Source organism: Capricornis sumatraensis, chromosome 2 (assembly GCF_032405125.1).
Source record: "Capricornis sumatraensis isolate serow.1 chromosome 2, serow.2, whole genome shotgun sequence".
NCBI classification, from domain to species: Eukaryota; Metazoa; Chordata; class Mammalia; order Artiodactyla; family Bovidae; genus Capricornis; species Capricornis sumatraensis.
In genome coordinates this window covers 123,928,080-123,949,851 of record NC_091070.1, presented here as the reverse complement: position 1 = coordinate 123,949,851, position 21,772 = coordinate 123,928,080, and the positions used below count along the sequence as shown (strand labels likewise).

Sequence of the window (21,772 nt, the reverse complement as noted above, 5' to 3'; positions counted from 1 at the left end):
AGTGATAGCCATATCCAGTTTTTAAATAAAGTCACCAGTATGCATCACGGGGTAATGATAGACTTTTCTGCAAATTATCTGTTGTGAAAAACAGTATCAAATGAGAAATTATTAATACACTTGGGAAGATTTTGGTAGAAATGCAGTATAGGTGAAGGACACAGCTACTTGGAAGAATCTGACACAGGAGTGAACTGGAAAATGTGGGATGGGGTTTCGGAGTAGAAGGAACACGACCCGGGTGTGGCTCCAGCCCTCCTAGCACGGGGGGTCTTGCCCCGTTAGAGACCCTCTCTGTGCCTCAGTTTCTTCCTCTGCAAAGCAGCAGACTTATGTTTTTGGCGCCAGTCAATTCTGAACACTAGAAGTACCATAAATGAAATAATCATCCCCTCGAATCATGAGGGAGGACAATGAAATCAGTGGGTAAGACTAAGTGCACACCTGAGTACCTTTAACAGACAGGTTCCAGGTCCTACCTGCACTTGCTGAATCTCAGTTGCTACAGTGAGGACTGTGCACTTGTTTGGGTACTAACTCTCCCAGGTGATTCCTACAGTGATCAGCCTGGGGACAGAACAACTGAACTGCATACCTTTTAGGGCTTCCCTGGTGGCTCAGAGGTTAAAGCGTCTGCCTGCAATGTGGGAGACCTGGGTTCGATCCCTGGGTCGGGAAGATCCCCTGGAGAAGGAAATGGCAACTCATTCCAGTATTCTTGCCTGGAGAATCCCATGGATGGAGGAGCCTGGGAGGCTGCAGTCCATGGGCCAAACACAGAAGGAGGACAGAGCAGAAGAACAAGGGTGTTTCCAGTCCAGTGACTAAAGCAGAGTACTATTGGAAGACTCTAGCATTGAAGGACTAGGCCCATCTGACCCCATTTTACTCTTGTCCAGTGTATAGCAGAGACACAAGTCCTTGGGGATACATGCCTGTGGCCCTTGACTATCCACCTTGAGGAAAGTGAGAGCCCTAATTTTAAATTCAGTCATGTTTTGAGTGGAAGCTAAATTCACCCTTCTTTGCTCATTGATGGGACCAATCTTCTCCAAGCTGCCACTTTCTAAAAAATAAATCGTATTGCTATAAATGCAAACTTCAAAAAAAAGTTTTGTTAGAAAATTTTATAAACACTCAAGCCACCTAACAAGAAACCAGAAAGTTAGCAAGAGCATTCAATTTCAGGAGAGTTCAGCCCTATAGAGCACAGTCACTGAGAGACAAGATCCTTGAGTTGAAGGGAAGTGATCCTTTCTGTCCTGGGACGTTCTGCTAACTTCAGTGGGCTGGGAAAGCAGCTGCCCATCCTAACAGATGGGATTCTCAGGGGGCGCTAGTGGCAAAGAACCCGCCTGCTAATGTAGGACATGCAAGAGACACGGTTTTGATCCCTGGGTCAGGAAGATTCCCTGGAGGAAGAAATGGCAACCCACTCCAGTCTTCTTGCCTGGGAAATTCCATGAACAGAGGAGGCTGGAGGGCTACAGTCCATAGGATCAGAAACAGTGGGACACGACTGAAGCAACTTAGCACAGCACACGTTCTAACAGACGGGCTGCTCTGGCTCCAGAGGGCATCTGGTGTCCTGAAACACATAAGCACTCAGGAAGCCTTAGAAGGGCCCATCCATCACTTCTGCAATTGCTCAGTGCATAGAAATGGTTTAGTTGAAAAAAGGTAGGGCTCTAGGTCACAGAGAAAAAGAGGAGTATGAAATGGGACAAAGGCAGGATAAAAACAGTAGTTTTCTCCTCCCTACAAAATGCAAGGCAATAGCTTACTTGCCTTGACAAAGTGGTCTTTTTTTTTTTTTTTTATTTTAACTTTGGTCTAATAAATTTTTTAATGTACCTCTTCTACAATGATGTTACCTTGAATGATTATGATGAAAGAAGTATCAAAATATGTGTGAAATGTCTGGCACGGTATCAGTTAATGAACTGTACCTGTTAATACTTCTATTCAGTAAATTTCAGTTCAGTTCAGTTGCTCAGTTGTGTCCGACTCTTTGTGACCCCATGAATCGGAGCACGCCAGGCCTCCCTGTCCGTCACCATCTCCTGGAGTTTACTCAAACTCACGTCCATCGACTTGGTGATGTCATCCTGCCATCTTATCCTCTGTCGTCCCCTTCTCCTCCTGCCCCCAATTCCTCCCAGCATCAAAGTCTTTTTCAATGAGTCAACTCTTTGCATGACTTGGCCAAAGTACTGGAGTTTCAGCTTCAGCATCATTCCTTCCAAAGAACACCCAGGGCTGATCCCCTTTAGAATGGACTGGTTGGATCTCCTTGCTGTCCAAGGGACTCTCAAGAGTCTTCTCCAACACCACAGTTCAAAAGCATCAGTTCTTCGGCGCTCAGCATGGCAAAATTCATCCGTGTTTGACCTCAAGTCAGATACCTTTTGTGAGCTTTATTGGTTTCATCATATTTAAAATGAAGACATTTGACACATTTTTCTTTCTCCCACAGAATGTCAGGCCCCCACAGAAACCAGAAAATAGATTTCCTTAAAGCCTTTGCTGAATCTCACACACCAACTATCATTAAGCATTGTAGTTGGAGGACTGTGTGGGGATGTGGGGAAGACAAGCTTTCTAAGTAGTTGTTCCAGATTTGTATCTTTTACCTTAACGTGAACAAATGCTCAGTAGCCTGTTGTCACACCCATTTCACCCTCCATCCAGGTTAGACCAACAGCTAAACTGAAGAGATGGATGCTATGGGGGTTCCAAAAGTCTCAGACTCACAAGACCCGGGTAGGAAGAGATGCTGAGGAAGTGAGGAGTTGGTTCAGACCATCACTGTCCGAGGGCCTGCCTGTCTCTCTTTCCTCAAACTCAGCTTCTGTATCACTGAACACAATGCTTATGTTCACTTTGGATCATCATGATCCCTGACCTATGACCTTGAACTTAACCATGCTCTGTTTTTGGAATACAACCACAGGTCAATGGCATGAGGAAAACTCAAAGAGATGGATCCAACTGTGTGCCACAAACACTGCTCTGCAACCCTGGTCTGTTCAATAGGTGGGTGACCTGAATGAACACAGAACAATAGCACGAGGCTGTCACATCTTTCCTGAACAGATAGGCACCCCATGGACTCAGTGGCTCAGTGGTATAGAAGCAGCCTGCAATGCCGGAGACACAGGAGGTGCAAGTTGGATCCCTGGGTCAGGAAGATCCCCTGGAAGAGGGCATAGCAAGCCACTCCAGTATTCTTGCCTGGAGAATCCCCATAGACAGAGCCGCCTGATGGGCTACAGTCCTGGGATCGCAAAGAGTCAGGCAAGAATGAGGTGACTGAGCACAAGCACACTGTGTATTCAAGGATGTACACATGAACTCTTTTAGTCACTTTGACAGCTTGGAAAGAGCTCTTGTGAGGCTATAATGAAATACATAAATGAAATATGAAATGTGGTGTTTAGTAACATTTTCAAAAAATAATCAAATAAAACAACCCAGACCCAGAGGAAGAATTTAGAAAGTAGGGATGTCATATTTAAGTCATTCTTCTCTTTACTGCTGCCCAGTAAAGAGAAGAAATTGAGATAACAACAGGATGCAGCAAAAGAATACTGAGATGGGAGAGGAAATATTTTTAAAAATTATTTAATCACTTAGTATTGTACTCTGATTTTTACCCTACAGTTTTTAGGACACAGACTAAACTGGAGAAGACCCAGAGAAGAAGTTCATGACAGTCTACAAGTGTGACGTTCTTCACTTGTGGAAAAGCCTTAAGGTCTGTTTAAAGAGAAGATGAGGTGATATGGTTTCTCCAAGTCATGTATGCATGTGAGAGTGGGACTATAAAAAAAGCTAGTGTCAAAGAATTAATACTTTTGAACTGTGGTGTTGGAGAAACTCTTGAGAGTCCCTTAGACTACAAGGAGATCCAACCAGTCCATCCTAAAGGAAATCAATCCTGAATATTCACTGGGAGGACTGATGCTGAGGCTGAAACTCCAATACTTTGGCCACCTGAGGCAAAGAACTGACTCATTGGAAAAGACCCTGATGCAGGGAAAGATTGAAGGTGGGAGGAGAAGGGGACATCAGAGGATGAGATGGTGAATGGCATCACTGACTCAATGGATGTGAATTTGAGGGAACTCCAGGAGCTGGTGATGGACAGGGAGGCCTGGTGTGCTGCAGTCCATGGAGCTGCAAAGAGTCGGACATGACTGGGTGACTGAAATGAAGTGAACTGAACTGAAGTGAGGTGACTTTATGATAGCCCGACAGAAATTAAGACCTGCTGGCAAAGTATTTCTCCCGTGAATATTTTTATACACAGAAGAATGAACAATGAGAACTCAGCTTAGATAATGTTTGGAAGGAGATAGATCAGTGGTATTGGGACATGTGTAGTCAACATCAGAGTGGCTGCTGAGGGCTTGGGTGCTATCAGTGGTAATGTTCACAAACGGTCATGGGTAGGCACCTGGAAGGCAGGGGCCCCCAAGATTCCATGAACCCCTCCCCCTACCAGTTCTGTTATGGCAACTCCAGATGGTTGCCTAGCATGCTGGGTCCCCCTCCTTCACTTCTCTCTGAGTCTGAGCCCTAAGCAGCTCCTTTGGCTCTGAGCTCTGGCATCTTCAACTTCTTTTTGTGGTTGAGAACCCTCCAGTTGTTTCCAACAGTAAGTCAGGAATTCCAGTTTTTGTCATCCCTCAGTGCTGATTAAACTAATGTGACTTTGCTTGTCTTTAATCCTTGGGTATCTCCTCCCCACCTCTGGCTTCTACCCCTTCTACCACATGTCACCATGGCAGTATGTCTTCCCTCTTTATCGGATCTGAGGGCAGAACCTACCCTTATTGAAATCAACCAGGAGCTTCAGTTGCAGCTGGCAAAGTGCAAGCAGGACTTCAGAGACCTCACAGAGAAATTCCTCATATCCCAAGCTACTGCTTACTCCCTGGCCAACCAGCTACAGAAATACAGTAAGTCTTTGAGGTCATGGTCACCAAAGCAATGAACGATCACTGTCTTCCCTCTAAGAAACTGCAAGTCTCCAGGATTGGTCTCCATTTCCTTGGTCATTTTGAATTCCATCCTGACCACAGTCCAGGAAAGGTAGTAGTGGCTCTTTTGCCTTCAGTGTCCTGGGGCTGGGAAAATGGAGGCACAAGGAGTGTGGCCTTTTCCAAGTTTGCAGTGATGTGTAGGGTGAGATTAGAGTTAAAATTCCAGACAGTGGTTCCTGGTGCAGGCACAGGAGTGCCTGTGTCTCTCAGGAGCAAACTAAGCTGTGTTGACTGGAATCTTTTTTGTCCCATATCTGATCCCGCATGCCTCTTGGCTAAACGTCTGGGACTAATGAACTCCATCATTTTGAGGTTCCCTGAGGTTCCACTGGCAAAGTCCTGTGCTAGTTACACTGGGGTAACATGTGGTTAGACACTGTAAGAAGGAGGGGATATGATTTAAAGGAGCTTCAGGATGAGTCTGCTTCTCAATGAAACCATGGTTTCTGTAATGCCATCAAGACAGAGGTTCTCTGGTGAGAAGGAAGCTGTGCTTTCTGAGTGTGCAGGTTCTCTTTCCTGAGTCCTAGAAAGCTATGTGACTCTGTGGCAAGATTGAAGGTGTTTCTGGTGAAACCAGACAATCTGCACTTTCCCCCCCTCCCCACTTGAGTTGGTGAAACTTTGGTGATACAGGGTGACCAGGAGTCCGGAGAAACCTGAGGCTGTGCTACAAGATGTGAGACCAACATGAGATTGACGGTATGTGGGGGGAGATCACCAGCCCCAGCAAAAACCCAGGCAGAGTGTGAGGAGCCCTTTGCAGCCACAGTCAGCCTGGTGATTGGAATCATTTTTGCCTGTTCAGTAAAAGGGGCCTGGAGTAAGGAAAGAAGTCAAGACCAGGGTACATGCACAACAAGGGGACGAGAGGGATCTTGACCACTTGTGTCTGTGTCACTTTCCTACAGTCATTTTCAGTGAAGCAATGAGGGAGTCAATGAAAAATGACGGACACAGAGACAAGTAAGAAGTCAAGACTCTTATTTAAGAAAGTGAAATGATGAGCTTTGGGGAAAGGGCAAACTAAGTGTTATTTAAACTGCTCCTTATGATAGTCACAAAATTGTAGGAACAAATTGTGTGGCTAGTGAAGAAGAAATGTCTCACCAGGACCCTGGTGTGGAAGTCACCAAGCACAGTGGAAAGACGTGGACTCCGGGCCAGGCTTCCTGGCTCACATCCCTGTTGGAAACCTTCCCGTGTCTCTGTTTCCTCCTGTGTCTCTGTGGTGCTGTATTAGTAACTATTGTTTGAGTTGTAGTGAATGCTGAGTAAATCTGACAAAGCCCTGACCGTAGTGCCTGGCTTGGTGTAAATATACTTAGTTCATAGTTCTATTGTGCCTAATAACACAGACTTTCTCAGTGTTTGGCATATCTCTTTCAGGTCCTTATGGTTTCATGTATTCTATTTCACACAAGTGTGTCCCGGCAAGTTTTATACCTTGAGACACTTGTTCGTTGCTGAAATCCCAGCAGGAGGGAACCAGCAGTCCTGCAGTCCTTGGGGCCTTCCCGACCACACAGGAATCGCCACCGCAGGCCCTGCTCAGTGTCTCACCTAAGAGGCTGCAGGTCTTGGTTCAGTGGCCCAGGATTCAGGGTCAGTCTCAGGGGATGTGAATTCTGACTTTGTCCAATGGCAGTTCTTCCTATTTATGGTCTGTGCCTAGGAGCTTCTCTTTCCTCACCTCTACAATGGGGAGTAACCTCGGTCCAGATGCTGAAAATCAGATGTGGAAACCACTCCATTGAGACTGAAGAAGGAGTTACATCCACCACTGAGGTGGCCCGTCCTCCTCCTTGAAGGCAGTGGCCACAGCAGCAAGGCCAGCTTTCCCTGAGGCCGTGTCTCTCTTTCCTCAGAGTGTGAAGCATGTAAGGACATCGTTGAATCCGTGCTGGGGGAGAAGCTGTTGTTTGAGGTGCGGAGGCCAGCAGAGAAGCCGGCAGAGAAGCCAACGCTTGATGAAAGGCTGAGGTAAGGAGGGCAGGGATGATCACAGCGAGCACAGGGCACAATATTATCAAATAGGTGGAGAACACCAGTTGGTGAATTATGGATTCCAGGTGTTATTCAGGAAGTAATTTACTTTGCTTTTAAATAAATTACTGACTCGAATCTCATCATGAAATTCACCACATTCAAGTGAACCAGTGGCACTTGGCTCATTCACAATATTGTGCCATCAATACCTTATTTGCCTTTAAACCACAACCCCCTCCTGACTGACTACATCCTGGAATCCTTTCTTGACCCTGTCATTCTTACGTTCTTTCCAATTCACACCCGCTGTACTTGTCCACACTCTATATCTGGCTGTGTGTCATTCACTGGACAGTACTTTGTGTTGCCACATTAAAAATACAGAAAATGCTTTGTGTATTTTTTAATGAAGATGGGCATGGCCAAGTGAGGAACCGAGGAGACATCCTCATGGTGCAGATTTAGGGAGACATTGACGCAAGCGTTTGCACTCATTAGTGTCTGACTCTTTATGACCCCATGGACTTAGCCCTCCAGGCTCCTCTGTCCTTGAAGTTTCCAGCCAAGAATACTGGAATGGGTTGCCATTTCCTGCTCCAGGGAATGTTCCAGACTCAGGGATCAAACCTGCATCTCTTGTGTTTCTAGAACTGTCAGTCAGATTCTTTACCAACTGAGCCACCAGGGTCAACATTAGGTTATCTTTTCAGAAGCATAAGATGAATGAAGTGTCATGAAATCTTACAGGAGTACTTTCTGATACAGAAGAAACCTTTGTTTGCCTTCTTTCTCTTTGACATAGGCCAGTCATCAGATACGGAGTAGGAAATGGCACCCCACTCCAGTATTCTTGCCAGGATAACCCAGTGGGCAGAGGAGACTGGTGCATTCTAGTCCATGGGGTCAAGAGTCTCACACGACTGAGTGACTGAGCCAGTCATCAGATACGTGCCAGAATTCTGTTTCGAGGTCTCCTTGGGGATGTTCTCACAGAAATCCCTAACCGTCTTTCATCTAATTCTTTGCCTTTTACAATTGCATCTTCTGTTCCACCTAGGACGTGTGACACCCTAATTCGAAGTCAGGCAAGAGAGCTGACCCAGTTACGGCAGACACTACAGCATGGGAAAGATGACTCTGTCCTGCTCAAGCAGCACCTCAAGGACCTCCTTACCCACAATGACCTGGGCAGCCACCAGGGGCAGGGCTTCCGAGAGAGACTGTCTGAGGGATACCGACTGGCAGAGCGCATTGCCTGCAAGCTCAGCCCAGGTGAGGGGGCCACAGACCCTGATACCACGGATCCTCTCCTAGGTCCCCAGTTGATAAGATGAACACCTCCACTAGGAATGTTTATCAGCTTTCCTGTTTCGTGTCCTATTTGGGGCTATGTAGGAGCAGGATTGTCTAAGAGGACAGAGGAGAAGTGCACAGGGTGGAGGTCATCGGATCCCAACGGTTGGCTTCCTCCCTGATGGACCATGGCCACTGGGGCAGGAGGCAACATCCAGCCAGCATTAAGGCACAGAAAGGAGGAGGGGACAGGAGGCAGCTTGTTAGAGTGAGTAGAGCCCTAGACGAAGCTTGGAAGTTCCCAGGTTCCAGGCTGAGTGCTGTGATGACACTATGTGAGAATGGTTGCTTCTCCTTATGTTACTAACTGTTGTCATCTGTAAAATGGACGAAATAATCTATTGATGGTAGCTAGAGTGATGAAATTTTGGAATATTTACAAGTACACTGCAGAAAAAAAGCCCTTCACTTTGTGGTGTTGGATAAGGTTAAGGTACTTGACAGAGTTGAACTTGGCTTTGGAAAAATGGTTTAAACTGGAGCACTCACTTTCCATAGAGAGACTTTCCCAGATAACATGCAAAAGCCACCTTGAGGAGCCAGGATGTTCCCAGATGGAGGGATGTGGGACGTGGTTGTTCTGCTTAGAGAAAGGAGGGCATCTTGTGAGGCCTGAGAAGGTTTATAGAGGCTGTGTCTTTGGCAGAATTTCTGGCAGGATGGATGATACATTTATAGAGTGGAGATGGAAGGTGGACAGTGTGAGGTGATATAAAGAAGAAAAGACAAAATTTAAATGTTTGCCCAGTGTCATGCAGAAGGTGTCCTGAAGATGGTCTACCAGTTCAGAAACAGACTGCCTGTTGGATCAGAAATCCATGCTTGGGCAGTTGTTTAAACACAATGCATTACAACTTCCATACAGTACTAACTCATACATAGATATTTATGACTCTGTGATCCTATGAGTCCCTGTGTTTGTAGTAGGTGAAGTGACTAGAAGCTGACTGGACATTTCTGATTTTGTTTGCAGAAATTTATGAAGATGAAGACGATGAACAAGCACAAGAAAAACTAACCCCCAGGTAACAATTAACTATCAGTTCAGTTCAGTCACTCAGTCATGTCCGACTCTTTGTGACCCCATGGACTGCAGCACACCAGGCCTCCCTGTCCGTCACCAACTCCCAGAGTTTACTCAAACGCATGTCCATTGAGTCCGTGATGCCATCCAACCATTTCATCCTCTGTCGTCTCTTTCTCCTCCCTCCTTCAGTCTTTCACACCGGCAGGGTCTTTTCAACTGAGTAAGTTCTTCTCATCAGGTGGCCAAAGTATTGGAGTTTCAGCTTCAACATCAGTCCTTCCAAAGACTGTTCAGGACTGATTTCCTTTGGAATGGATTGATTCGATCTCCTTGCAGACCAAGTGACTCTCAAGAGTCTTCTCCAACACCACAGTTCAAAAGCATCAATTCTTCAGTGCTCAGCTCTTTTTATAGTCCAACTCTCTCATCCATACATGACTACTGGAAAAACCATAGCCTTGACTACATGGAACTTTGTTGGCAAAGCAATGTCTCTGCTTTTCAATATGCTGTCTTGTTTGGTCAAAACTTTTCTTCCAAGGAGTAAGTGTCTTTTAATTTCATGGCTGCAGTCACCATCTACAGTGATTTTAGAGCCCCCCCAAAATAAGTCTGCCACTGGTTCCACTGTCTCTCGATCTATTTGCCATGAAGTGACGGGACCAGATGCCATGGTGTTGGTTTTCTGAATGTTGACCTTTAGCCAACTTTTTCTCTCTCCTGTTTCACTTTCATCAAGAGGCACTTCAGTTCTTCTTCACTTTCTGCCATAAGGGCGGTGTCATGTGCATACCTGAGGTTATTGATATTTTTCCTGGCAATGTTGATTCCAGCTTGTGCTTCATCCAGCCTAGCGTTCTCATGATGTACTATGCATGTAAGTTAAGGAAGCAGGGTAACAATATACAGCCTTGACATACTCCTTTTCTTATTTGGAAACAGTCCGTTCCATGTCCAGTTCTAACTATTACTTCCTGACCTGCATACAGATTTCACAAGAAGTGGGTCAGGTGGTCTGGTATTCCCATCTCTTTCAAAAGTTTGTGGTGATGCACACAGTCAAAGAGTTTGGCATAGTCAATAAACCATAAATAGATATTTTTCTGGAACTCTCTTGCTTTTTCGATGATCCAATGGATGTTGGCAATTTGATCTCTGTTTCCCTGCCTTTTCTAAAGCCAGCTTGAACACCTGGAAGTTCACAGTTCATGTATTGTTGCAGCCTGGTTAGGAGAATTTTGAGCATTTCTTTACTAGCATGTGCAGTAGTTTGAGCATTCTTTGGCATTGCCTTTCTTTGGGATTGGAATGAAAACTGAACTTTTCCAGTCCTGTGGCCACTGCTGAGTTTTCCAAAATCCTGGAATATTGAGTGCAGCATTTTCACAGCATTACCTCTTACGATTTGAAAAAGCTCACCTGGAATTCCATCACCTCCACCAGCTTTGTTTATAGTGATGCTTCCTAAAATTCACTTGACTTCACATTCCAGGATGTCTGGCTCTAGGTGAGTGATCACACCATCGTGGTTATCTGGATCTTGAAACTCTCTTTTGTATAGTTCTTCTTTGTATTATTGCCACCTCTTCTTATATCTTCTGCTCCTTGAGGTCCATACAATCTCTGTCCTTTATTGAGCCCATCTTTGCATGAAATATTCCCTTGGTATCTCTCATTTTCTTGAAGAGATCTCTAGTCTTTCTCATTCTATTGTTTCCCTCTATTTCTTTGCACTGATCACTGAGGAAGGCTTTCTTATCTCTCCTTGCTATTCTTTGGAACTCTACATTCAAATGGGAATATCTTTCCTTTGCTCCTTTGCTTTTCGCTTCTCTTCTTTTCACAGCAATTTGTAATGCCTCCTCAGACAGCCATTTTGGTTTTTTGCATTTGTTTTTCTTGGGGATGGTCTTGATCCCTGTCTCTTGTAAATGTCACAAACCTCTGTCCATAGTTCATCAGGCACTTGATCAGATCTAGTCCCTTAAATCTATTTCTCACCTCCACTGTCTAATCATAAGGGATTTGATTTACGTCATACCTGAATGATCCAGTGGTTTTCCCTACTTGCTTCAATTTAAGTTTGAATTTGGCAATAAGAGTTCATGATCTGAGCCACAGTCAACTCCTGGTCTTCTTCTTGCTGACTGTATAGACCTTCTCCACCTTTGGCTTCAAAGAATATAATCAATCTGATTGGTGTTGACCATCTAGTGATGTCCATGTGTAGAGTCTTCTCTTGTATTGTTGGAAGAGGCTGTTGCTATGACCAGTGCATTCTCTTGGCAAAACTCTATTAGCCTTTGCCCTGCTTCATTCTGAACTCCAAGGCCAAATTTGCCTATTACGTCAGGTGTTTCTTGACTTCCTACTTTTGCATTCCAGTCCTCTATAATGAAAAGGACGTCTTTTATGGGTGTTAGTTCTAGAAGATCTTGTAGGTCTTGCTAGAATTGTTCAACTCAGCTTCTTCAGCATTACTGGCCAGGGCATAGACTTGGATTCCGGGATATTGAATAGTTTGCCTTAGAAATGAACAGAGATCATTCTGTCATTTTTGAGACTGCATCCAAGTACTGCATTTCGGACTCTTTTGATAGCTATGATGGCTACTCCATTTCTTCTAAGGAATTCTTGCCCAAAGAAGTAGATATAATAATCACCCGAGTTAAATTCACCCATTCCGGTCCATTTTAGGTTGCTGATTCCTAAAATGTTCACTCTGCCATCTCCTGTTTGACCACTTCCAATTTGCCTTGAAACATGGACCTAACATTCCTGGTTCCTATGTAATATTGTTCTTTACAGCATCAGACCTTGCTTCCCATCACCAGTCACATCCACAACTGGGTGTTGTTTTTGCCTTGACTCTGTCTCTTCATTCTTTCTAGAGTTATTTCTCCACTGATCTCCAGGAGCATATCGGGCACCTACCCACCTGGGGAGTTCATCTTTCAGTGCCCTACCTTTTGCCTTTCATACTGTTCTTGGGGATCTCAAGGCAAGAATACTGAAGTGGTTTACCATCCCCTTCCCCAGTGGACCACATTTTGTCAGAACTCTCCACCATGACACTGCACAGGTCATAGTTTCATTGAGTGACCCTACATGGCTCATAGTTTCATTGAGTGAGACAAGGCTGTGCACCATGTGATTAGATTGGGTAGTTACTGTGCTTGTGGTTTCAGGCTGTCCATCAGGAGCTGGTAATGTGTAGGGAAAATATGGACAGGGTCACAGAAGAACAACAGGTAACTCAAGAGAGTCACATGCCAGAAGTAAAATAAGCACAACTGCAGATGGCATAATTTATACACTCAACCCACATGGAAACGTCCCTGTACTTGGTTGTCTGTTGTCTCTGTGTTACTTGTATGTATGACCCAAGGCGAATGCAGCACCCTTAGGATTTCATATACACACAGAGAGCATCTGTTCTCTTCTAAAGAAAGTCCAAGTGAGATAAATATCTATTTGTACACAGCTGTTTTAGATCCTTGGAAGGAAGGTAACTAGCAATGGAATTAGTGAAGAAGCAAACAGAAAAATTAAACACGAGGACAACTGTCCCCCCCAAAATTGGTAGTCTGTGACAATAGTAAGTGAAAGAGGCCTTGGAGGCCTTTCAATTCCTAAAGAGAAGGTAGAACATCTCAGAGAGTCTATAAAGCTTTAATATCTGTATTCATGTCACTGTGCATGCTCAGTTGCTTCTGAATGTTTGTGACCCCTATGGACTGGAACATGCCAGGCTTCTCTGTCCATTGAATTTTCCCATCGAGGATACTGGATGGGGGTTGCCATTTCCTTCTCCAAAGGGTCTTCCTGGCCCAGGGTTCGATGTCACATCTCTGCATTGGTAGGCAGATTCTTTACCACTGAGCCACCGGGGAGGCCCTGATTCACTTGGCTACTTCATCTTGAATTCAACATGGCTTAGGACCCGGGGGAAGCACCTGGTGTGGAAGTTCATTTGTGCTTCCTGCTCCTGAAAGGACCATCCTGGGATGGTTGAGTGTCCTTCCTCATCAGAGGTTTGTAGCCGGTATGTAGGGTACCTGCTTGTCCCCCTCTCCCATCCCCCACAGACACACTCCACTTCATAGGAGAGAGGACAGTCCCTTCTCTCTTTAAGGGGCCTGCTCTTTTGCTCTCTGTGACCACTCCCCATGCCTCCTGTCAAAACCAGCCAGAATGGCTGGGGTCAGATCTTCTTCATTTAATTTTCTGTCATTCCTTTCCCATCTGACACAGCATGGAGCTGCAGGAGGTTGAAAAGAGGGAAGTGCCTGAAGAATCCAAGGATGAATGTGGTCTGATGCCTTCAATTCTCCAAGGAAGTTCTGACAGCCACCAGCCTTACAGTAATGACAAATTTAATGACCTGGAAGCAGAGCTTGGTCAGGATGGAGCCTGTGGTTGCTCTCATGCTAAAGAAGAGGAAATTCCAACCAACGTCTCAGGTAGCCCCCATATCATTTCTCCTCACAAGCTCTGTAGACCAAAGAAGGTCATCTCTGAGGACAGGTTGCATAGACACATCTCAGATGAAACCAGGAAAAAGGGTTTATTATGGAACACAGACATCAGGTGGATCAGGGAGCTTGCATTCTTTTTTTTTTTTGCTCTGGGCTAGTCTCTGTCATCCTGACCCCAGTGTCAGGCATTTGGCCCAAATCACTTGTGACAACTCTCAGCCACCTCAGCTGGAAATCCCCAGGAGGTGTCTGTCAGAACTAGTTTGGAGCCAGTGTGTTGTTCCCTGCAATGATCTAATTCTTGTAAATGCTCCTGGCCTCTCCGGAAATGATGACAGACTTGCCTCTTTCTAAGGAGAGGTGGTTTCCAGGTTTTGTTTTACTGCTCTCAGCCCCAGTCTCCCTTTTCTCGATGTTGGCAGGTCTTAGCTAAGATGTTATCTGACACCAAGACAGAGACAACTGAACCATTGCCTTGCTTGGATGTTTCCAGGAAGCAAGGCTGGGCTCTGGCAGTTCCTCCAGCTTCACATGCCATGGTTTCTGTGTAGCACCAAAGATTCGTTTTGATTTGCGGGTTAATACAATTCACTGGCCTTCCCTGCTGGCTCAGATGGGAAAGAATCTGCCCGCAATGCAGGAGACCCAGGTTCAATCCCTGCCTCACGGAGATCCTCTGGAGAAGAGAATAGCACCCACTCTAGTATTCTTGTGTGGAGAATTCCATGGACAGAGGAGCCTGGTGGGCTGTAGTCCATGCAGTCACAAAGAGAAGGACACTACTGAGCAGCTAACACTTTCACAATTCCCCCATCATTCTAGTCTCAAGTATAAATTCCTCTAAAGCATCAACAACCACATAATCTGATGGGACTAAGCAGTACTATAGAAATAATCTAGAAAATAACTCAGATCATTGTCTAGCATCTCTGCTGAAAATACATTTTTAAGTGCTTATACAGACTCAGAACAAAGGGTGTTGGGAGAGATACCAGATGAAGCAGCAAATTTCCTCGATGGGTCTGGACGCAGTCCAGTCTAATTCTCATAAGAGTAAGTGTTCTAGAATATCTGGGCTGAAGAATTATGTTCTTACAATGAGCGTATTAACGTCCTTGTTGTAAAAGTGTTTACTGAGTAGATATGTCTGAGGTGTGATTTGCTTATTATGACCTGCTGTCTCTGAATTTCCTACCAGACAATGAAAATTATCACAAGCCAGTGAGTGGACAAGAGCTCCCATTTCCCAGGTAATTTGAAGATCTGTGGGCTGTGAATGCCAGTGGTGACAGCAGGAGACCTCAGATCCAGAGACAAATAGAAAGTCCTCTGTGTGACTCTTTCATCTGTTCATTCAACTGCAATCATCTCTTTCACAGGGTGGTCTGCTTAGGTTTCTCAAGTTTGTGCATTTCATTTTTTTAATCCTTCAAGTTTAGCAAAGTACAGTGAGTTGACCCAGGTGATATCACTAAAGGTGGGAGTTCCTGTACTCACCTGTTTTCTCCTGAGTGGTTAAAGTAGGGTGAGATTCTATGGGTCTTACACTGGTTTGGCATCAGCATGTTCATAAATATTGGATTGCAAGGGAAGAAAATAGAATGATATTCATATTAAAACAAAATATTGAAAAAATAGTTCTTGAAGGCAGAATATCTAGTCTATAACTCCTTATTCTCCAATGCTGAGAAACTTATTTTGAAGCTGTATTCGTGTAAATAAAAATTTTAATTGAATGGAATAGAGTCCAAACTCAAATCTTTAACTTCTTAAAAGCTGTGTTCATTGGACGCAGACATCCAGATCAACACAATATGTGCAGGAAAGTTTGAACCACTGTCCCTGTCCTCTGTGTGTGCTGAGGGTCAGGATGTTAGCATGCAGGGAAAATTCCGTCTCCTCCTTCAACCGCTGGTTGTATGCCCATTGCCCAGAGAACCTGCTGTCTCTCTCCCACCCCATGGCAGACACCCTCCACTCCATATGAGGAGGAGTTCCTTCCCTCCTTAAGGGGGCTGCCCTTTTGTCTTTTGTGACCACTCCCAATGCCTGTCATCAAAACCAGCAGCGTGGGGTTGAATCCTCTTAACCTTCTGTCGTCCCTTCTCCATCTGGCACAGTGTGAACTTGCAGGATGATGAAAAGAAGGTGGAGTTCCAGCAATCCCAGGATGAATGTGTTTCAGTACCTTCAACTCTCCAGGAAGGTTCTGCCTGCAACCAGCCTTACAATGATGGAAAATTTGCATTTGATGAAGAGAATGTGGCATCTGCCGTGGATGGAGGCTGCGGCTGCTCTCACGCTGCAGAGGATGAAATTCCAACTGGTCTCCCAGGTAGTCTTCAATTTATCTGTTAGTCTACTCTGGGAAGATGATCCCCTTTGATAGACCCTGTGCTAACATACTGAACCCTGGTTTGAACCAGACTGTATAACTGCATTTAAAATAAGACATTCTATGAATGAACCTTCCTAAGTTTCTTGTCATAGTGGTCCCTGTGGTAAACCACGCTACCCAAGGCGGTCCTGGCAGACTCACGTGTACCTCAGCAGTTGTGGCACAGAAGGTACCTCTCAGGCTTCACAATTTTGAATGAACCTCTTATCTCAGGTGAAATGCTTTAATTTCCATTTCTGGGCAATGTCCTTGAGTTCCTACACCTGTCCAATGCTGTTGGCAGTCTTGTTTATACCTTTGGAGATGTCACTACTTTGGTTCACTTCTACCAACCCATAGTCTCTCTCTTTCCCTTTGACTTATCTTGTTCGAAGTATTCTGAAACCAGAAGGTAAGCCACACTGTCATCCTTTGGGATGTTTCTCTGAGGTAAGGCAGGGCCCTGGAACTTCCCAACCTGATGAATGGCCACTGTTTGCAGCTTTGAGATTCATTTGACTTGATGGTGTGTGGATTCCACTCCCATTATATCTCAGCGTGTAATCACTCATCCCATTAATAAACAACATTTCAGATGAAAAAAGCCTGAGTATTATAGCAGGCTGAGGATGTAGCTAAGTTGTTCCCCAGGAACTGAGGGGAAAAGGATGTATTTAGCTGTTTGTACAGACTCTGGACCACGATACTCTGCCAATGACATATGATATGAAGGTAATTTGTGCAATGGCTCAAGAAGGAAACCCAGTGCCTTCTTATGAGGCTCTTTCTAGGGCCTCCTGTATTATTTCTGTCTCAATAGCCTGTTACCACTTTGTGAAGACAGGCACAGGATTGGGCGTTTTTGAAAGGCATTTGCCTGATATAACTCTTCTGTTAATTTATTTGCAGAAAACCAGAATGATCACGATGACATGAAACGACCAGAGGTGGTTGCCCCGAGGTAATTTTGAGTATCTGTGGGCTCCTATGCAGTGATGACATCTGCAGACCTCTGATCCAGGGAAAAACAGAAAGTGCTGAATATATTGTGTCGTCTGTTTTGCCCACCACTATTATCCTATTTCATACTTTTATCTGCTTTCACTGTGGTACTTCTATTGTTTCCCATTTCTTATCTACTTGTCAAGTTTAAATCCCAAGTCAGCTGACCAGGTGAACTAAGAGTGATTTTTTTGCACTCAATTCTTATATCAGGTGTGGTTTACAGGGTGAGATGCATATCGGCTTCTGTTTGGTGTTAGCATTCCTGGCATGCGTGTCATAGTGATGTCAGTGCAATGCAAATGGAAGTGTGAAAGCCAGGGTTCTGTGTCCCTGTGTGTGAGGCGTGGCTGTACCATCAGAGGGAATTCAGGCTGTTCATCAGCCTGTTATTTGGCCAGAGCACTGAGCACCTGCTGCTCTTTCTCTCTTCTGCCCTGTAAAACTGCTGTGTCTCCCGCACAAAACAGAGTTTTCTCTCTCTAATGGACCAGACCCTTGGCGCGCTTCACCACTCAAACATTCCATCAAAACCAGATAGGACTGTACAGTTTCTCATCAGCCTTGCCTTAGTCTTTTGCCCTCCCTCCCCCACCAGGTTCAGCAGACAGCTGCCACAGATGAGAGAGAATGGTGTCCCACGGGACTCTCTGGATGACTACGATCTGACTTACTCAGTTCTTCCTGGCCTGTTAGACTCCTTCTGGCCTTATAGGAGCAATGCCATCTTCTCCCTTGAGGACGTGGATGTCTCGTATGCCCGGGATGTAACCAGTGAGTATTTTCTTGTGATAGACCTCCACCTGGATGCCCACAGAGACTCTGTATGCTCTGTACTCCTCGCCTCTGGGGTGCTGAGATTTGTCATCCCTGTTGGAAGCTCTGTAGACAGTGATTTGAATCAGACTCTGTGGTAGGCTTTTAAGTACAGACATCAGGTGGGTCTGGGAGCTGTGCTCTCTTCTTCATTCGGGTGAAGACTATAGGTCAGGCCCCAAGTTAGATCATGGACCACTGACTCACTCGTATGTGTACAGGTGTCCGCAGAGGACTGTATTTTTCCCTGATTCCTATGCAGTGTCTCCTCTTGCCCAAAATGCTCCCATTTTCATACCCAAAGTGTCCCTTGAATTTCTGTGCCCTTCCAGAGGTGCTCACAGCCGTAATTATTTGTTGCTTCCCTGGTGTCACTGCTGTCATCCCCAGAGTGTGTCTCCTCTGAATTGCTTGTCTTAGCAAGCCAATCATCTGGACCCCAGGATGCAAAGAGCCCTCCCATGACCTTGCTTGTATGTTTCCATGAAGCAAGGCAGAGCCCTGGCATTTTCCCACCCCACGAATGACTGCACGTTCCGTGTAACAACTAGGATTCATGTGATTTGGGGTTTTCTTCATTCCACTCACCATTCTGCTAAAGCAGTCAGCATATGATGGGAAAAGCCTGAGGATTACAGTATTCTGCTAGAATGCAGTTGGGCTATTCCCCGGACTGTGTGGGGAAGGTGAATCTTTAACTTTTTCCTCAGACTTGGAAGAGAATACTGTGGTGAGGATATACCAGGGCAGGGAGGTCTTGCCTGATGGCTCAGGAAAGCAAACCAAGAATATCTGAGAGATCCAACTTGAGGCATCTGGAATATCTTTCTTAAATAGCCTATCACCTCACTGCTGATATTGTTGACCCCGTGGCAGTATTGGACACTGGATTATTAATTTACACAGTTATCTGCTACGTGTTTCTTGACTTCTCTGAATTTATCCATAGAAAATCTTGCTGATCTTGAGGACGAGGAAGATCAAGACATCATGTCTTCGAGGTAACTGTGGAGAAACCTGGGTCTAACATCACTGGTGACATCTGGTCATCTCACATGCAGGGGAGTCAGAAAGTGCTATCAGAACATGCCTATTTCTTCCATTCAGACAACCACAAATTGTCCCTGTAACAAGGTTGTCTGTTTTCACCCTTTATGAATCCCTCTCAGTGATATTAACTTGCAGTCAGTTGAAGCAGGGCTACTGATCAGCCACAGGATTTCATGTACTCCTCTGTTTTCTCCTTTTTATTAACACCAGCATGCAATACTTAACTGCCTCTGTCTCTCTGGGTTACGACCATGGCAGATATTTCATGGCAAGGAAAGTAACTAGAAAAATGTCATGTCACATTGCATATTTGAAAAATTGGTCTTGCAAACGCAAGATTTCTAGGAGTCTATTATGCTGCCAGTGCTGGTGTTCATTTGTATGCAGCATGTAAATTTCAACAAAACTTATGTTGTATTTGAAGTCCCCTTGATGTTCTGAGGACGTATGTGTCATGACTATGTGTCCTGGGTGGCTCATCTCCTTCCTGCTGAAGTCATTTCTTCTCTGTGCTCAGAGCATCTCATGCTCACTCTCCCTCACTCTCTCTCCCTTTCCCTTTGCCAGCGCCTTCAGGCCCCTGATGGGAGTTGTGGGTGGGGGGATTGTTATACCTCCCTCTAAGGGACTCCCCATTTGTGTTTTGCAACCTGTCCCTTAACCCTCGTATCAAAACCAGCTATGGCTCCAGGTTGACTAATCCCTCTTGTTTAACCATCTGCTCTCCCAACCCCACAAATCTCAGTGTGGAACAGCTGGTGGTAGAAGAGAATGAAGTCCAGCCGGACTCACTGGATGAATGTTATCTGGCTGCTTCTGTTGGCCATCATCTGGCAGGCTCCTGTCATCCTTTTAGAAGTGCCTCCTTCCCAACAGAGAGAAGAGAAGCTTGCTTGGCTCTAGATGTAAACGGTGAGTACTCCCAGACAGGTTCTTAGGCTCAGGTTGATTAGAACTATGTTCTCAGTTTTAATTTTTAGAAGGCATCACGAGCCTTTGCATTCTTCTTGCCCCAGGCTGCCCTCTGTCACCTGAACTCATCTCATCAGCACAGGCTTGTGGTATCAAGTCAGACGAGAGAGGGCAAGTGGAGGGATAAGGGCAGAATCTCAGCTACCACTGTCTCACCTGCAGGAATTTGTGTAACAGAGCTCTTTTTATCAAGATAAGAATCCTTATACTCATGAAATTTTGTTGCTAATTTTATTTCTTGAATAGTTTCTGGCAAGCTCTCTGCCTTTGCATTCATGATTGCGATCTGCTCCATATTTGTAATGCATGTTATATTATTCCCCAGCTCCGGATCTTACCCCTGGGCTGCCTACCTCCCTCTGAAGCATTTAGATACTAGATCCGGAACATCAAATCCTCCTATGCCCTGTAATTTCCATGAAGCCAAGTATCTGTCTCTGTTGTTCCATCCTCTAGAAACATCCTTGTGTTTCATCCTTTGTGCAGCAAAAAGGAGTCTTCCATGTGTGGGTTATAGTTTCAATGTTTCACACAATCTCAGTGGTATAATTTCTTGGAAACTCTCCATAATCTGTGTATCTGATAGGGATATTGACCTAATTTATGAGCCAGGTCTCTTGGGCAGCAGTTCATAGGGTGTGGCAATGAAAACCTAATATGAAATCCTTTGGGGCTATTTCTTTTTTTTACTTTTTCTTTAAGAGATGCATTTTTATTGTTAGGACTTTGACTCATAAGATCATCTTGATAAACAAGGAGAAACTCCATTATGTATCAGACTATATCTTACTTCTTTTATTTTGTTTATTTTTTAATTTTATTTTTACTTCATTTTACTTTACAATACCATATTGGTTTTGCCATACATCGACATGAATCTGCCACGGGTGTATACGAGGTCCCAATCCTGAATCCCCCTCCCACCTCCCACCCCATATCATCTCTCTGGATCATCCCCGTGCACCAACCCCAAGCATCCTGTATCCTGTATCGAACATAGGCTGGCACTTCGTTTCTTACATGATAGTATACACGTTTCAATGAAGTTCTCCCAAATCATCCCACCCTCTCGCTCTCCCTCAGAGTCCAAAAGTCCGTTCTATACATCTGTGTCTCTTTTGCTGTCTCGCATACTGGTCATCATTACCATCTTTCTAAATTCCATATATATGTCTTAGTATACTGTATTGGTGTTTTTCTTTCTGGCTTACTTCACTCTGTATAATCAGCTGCAGTTTCATCCATCTCATCAGAACTGATTCAAGTGTATTCTTTTTAACGGCTGAGTAATACTCCATTGTGTATATGTACCACAGCTTCCTTATCCATTCATCTGCAGATGGACATCTAGGTTGTTTCCATGTCCTGGCTATTATAAACAGTGCTGCAGTGAATATTGGGGTACATGTGTCTCTTTCATTTCTGGTTTCCTTGGTGTGTATGCCCAAAATGATATGGGGCATACAAATGTTGTCCATCAGTCAGTTGGTGCCTTTTCACATTGGAACCAGTTTCTTTCTTTTTTCCCATTCTTCCCTGAGGAGCAGAGAAGCAAAGGCTTTCTCAGGATCACAGTAGTTCACAAACCAGAAAGGGGACTCACAGTTATTGTGCACCTGTTGTCTGCCATGCTCCTTACTAAGCGAGCTCCAAGTGCACT

At 44.9% G+C, this 21,772-nt stretch overlaps 1 protein-coding gene across 1 annotated transcript in view; it reads left to right on the top strand.

The window, feature by feature from the left end:
* Positions 1-4,786: 4,786 nt before the first annotated feature.
* The window catches only part of LOC138069261 (neuroblastoma breakpoint family member 4-like), a 33,653-nt gene continuing 16,667 nt past the window's right edge, over positions 4,787-21,772 (top strand). Inside the window, exons 1-11 of the mRNA XM_068960496.1 lie at positions 4,787-4,964; positions 6,917-7,031; positions 8,095-8,309; positions 9,364-9,415; positions 13,672-13,880; positions 15,094-15,145; positions 16,016-16,230; positions 17,182-17,233; positions 17,873-18,048; positions 19,040-19,091; positions 19,820-20,052. Of these exons, the coding sequence (XP_068816597.1) occupies positions 4,787-4,964; positions 6,917-7,031; positions 8,095-8,309; positions 9,364-9,415; positions 13,672-13,880; positions 15,094-15,145; positions 16,016-16,230; positions 17,182-17,233; positions 17,873-18,048; positions 19,040-19,091; positions 19,820-20,052 (1,549 nt within the window). The remainder of the gene's footprint in view (positions 4,965-6,916; positions 7,032-8,094; positions 8,310-9,363; positions 9,416-13,671; positions 13,881-15,093; positions 15,146-16,015; positions 16,231-17,181; positions 17,234-17,872; positions 18,049-19,039; positions 19,092-19,819; positions 20,053-21,772) is intronic.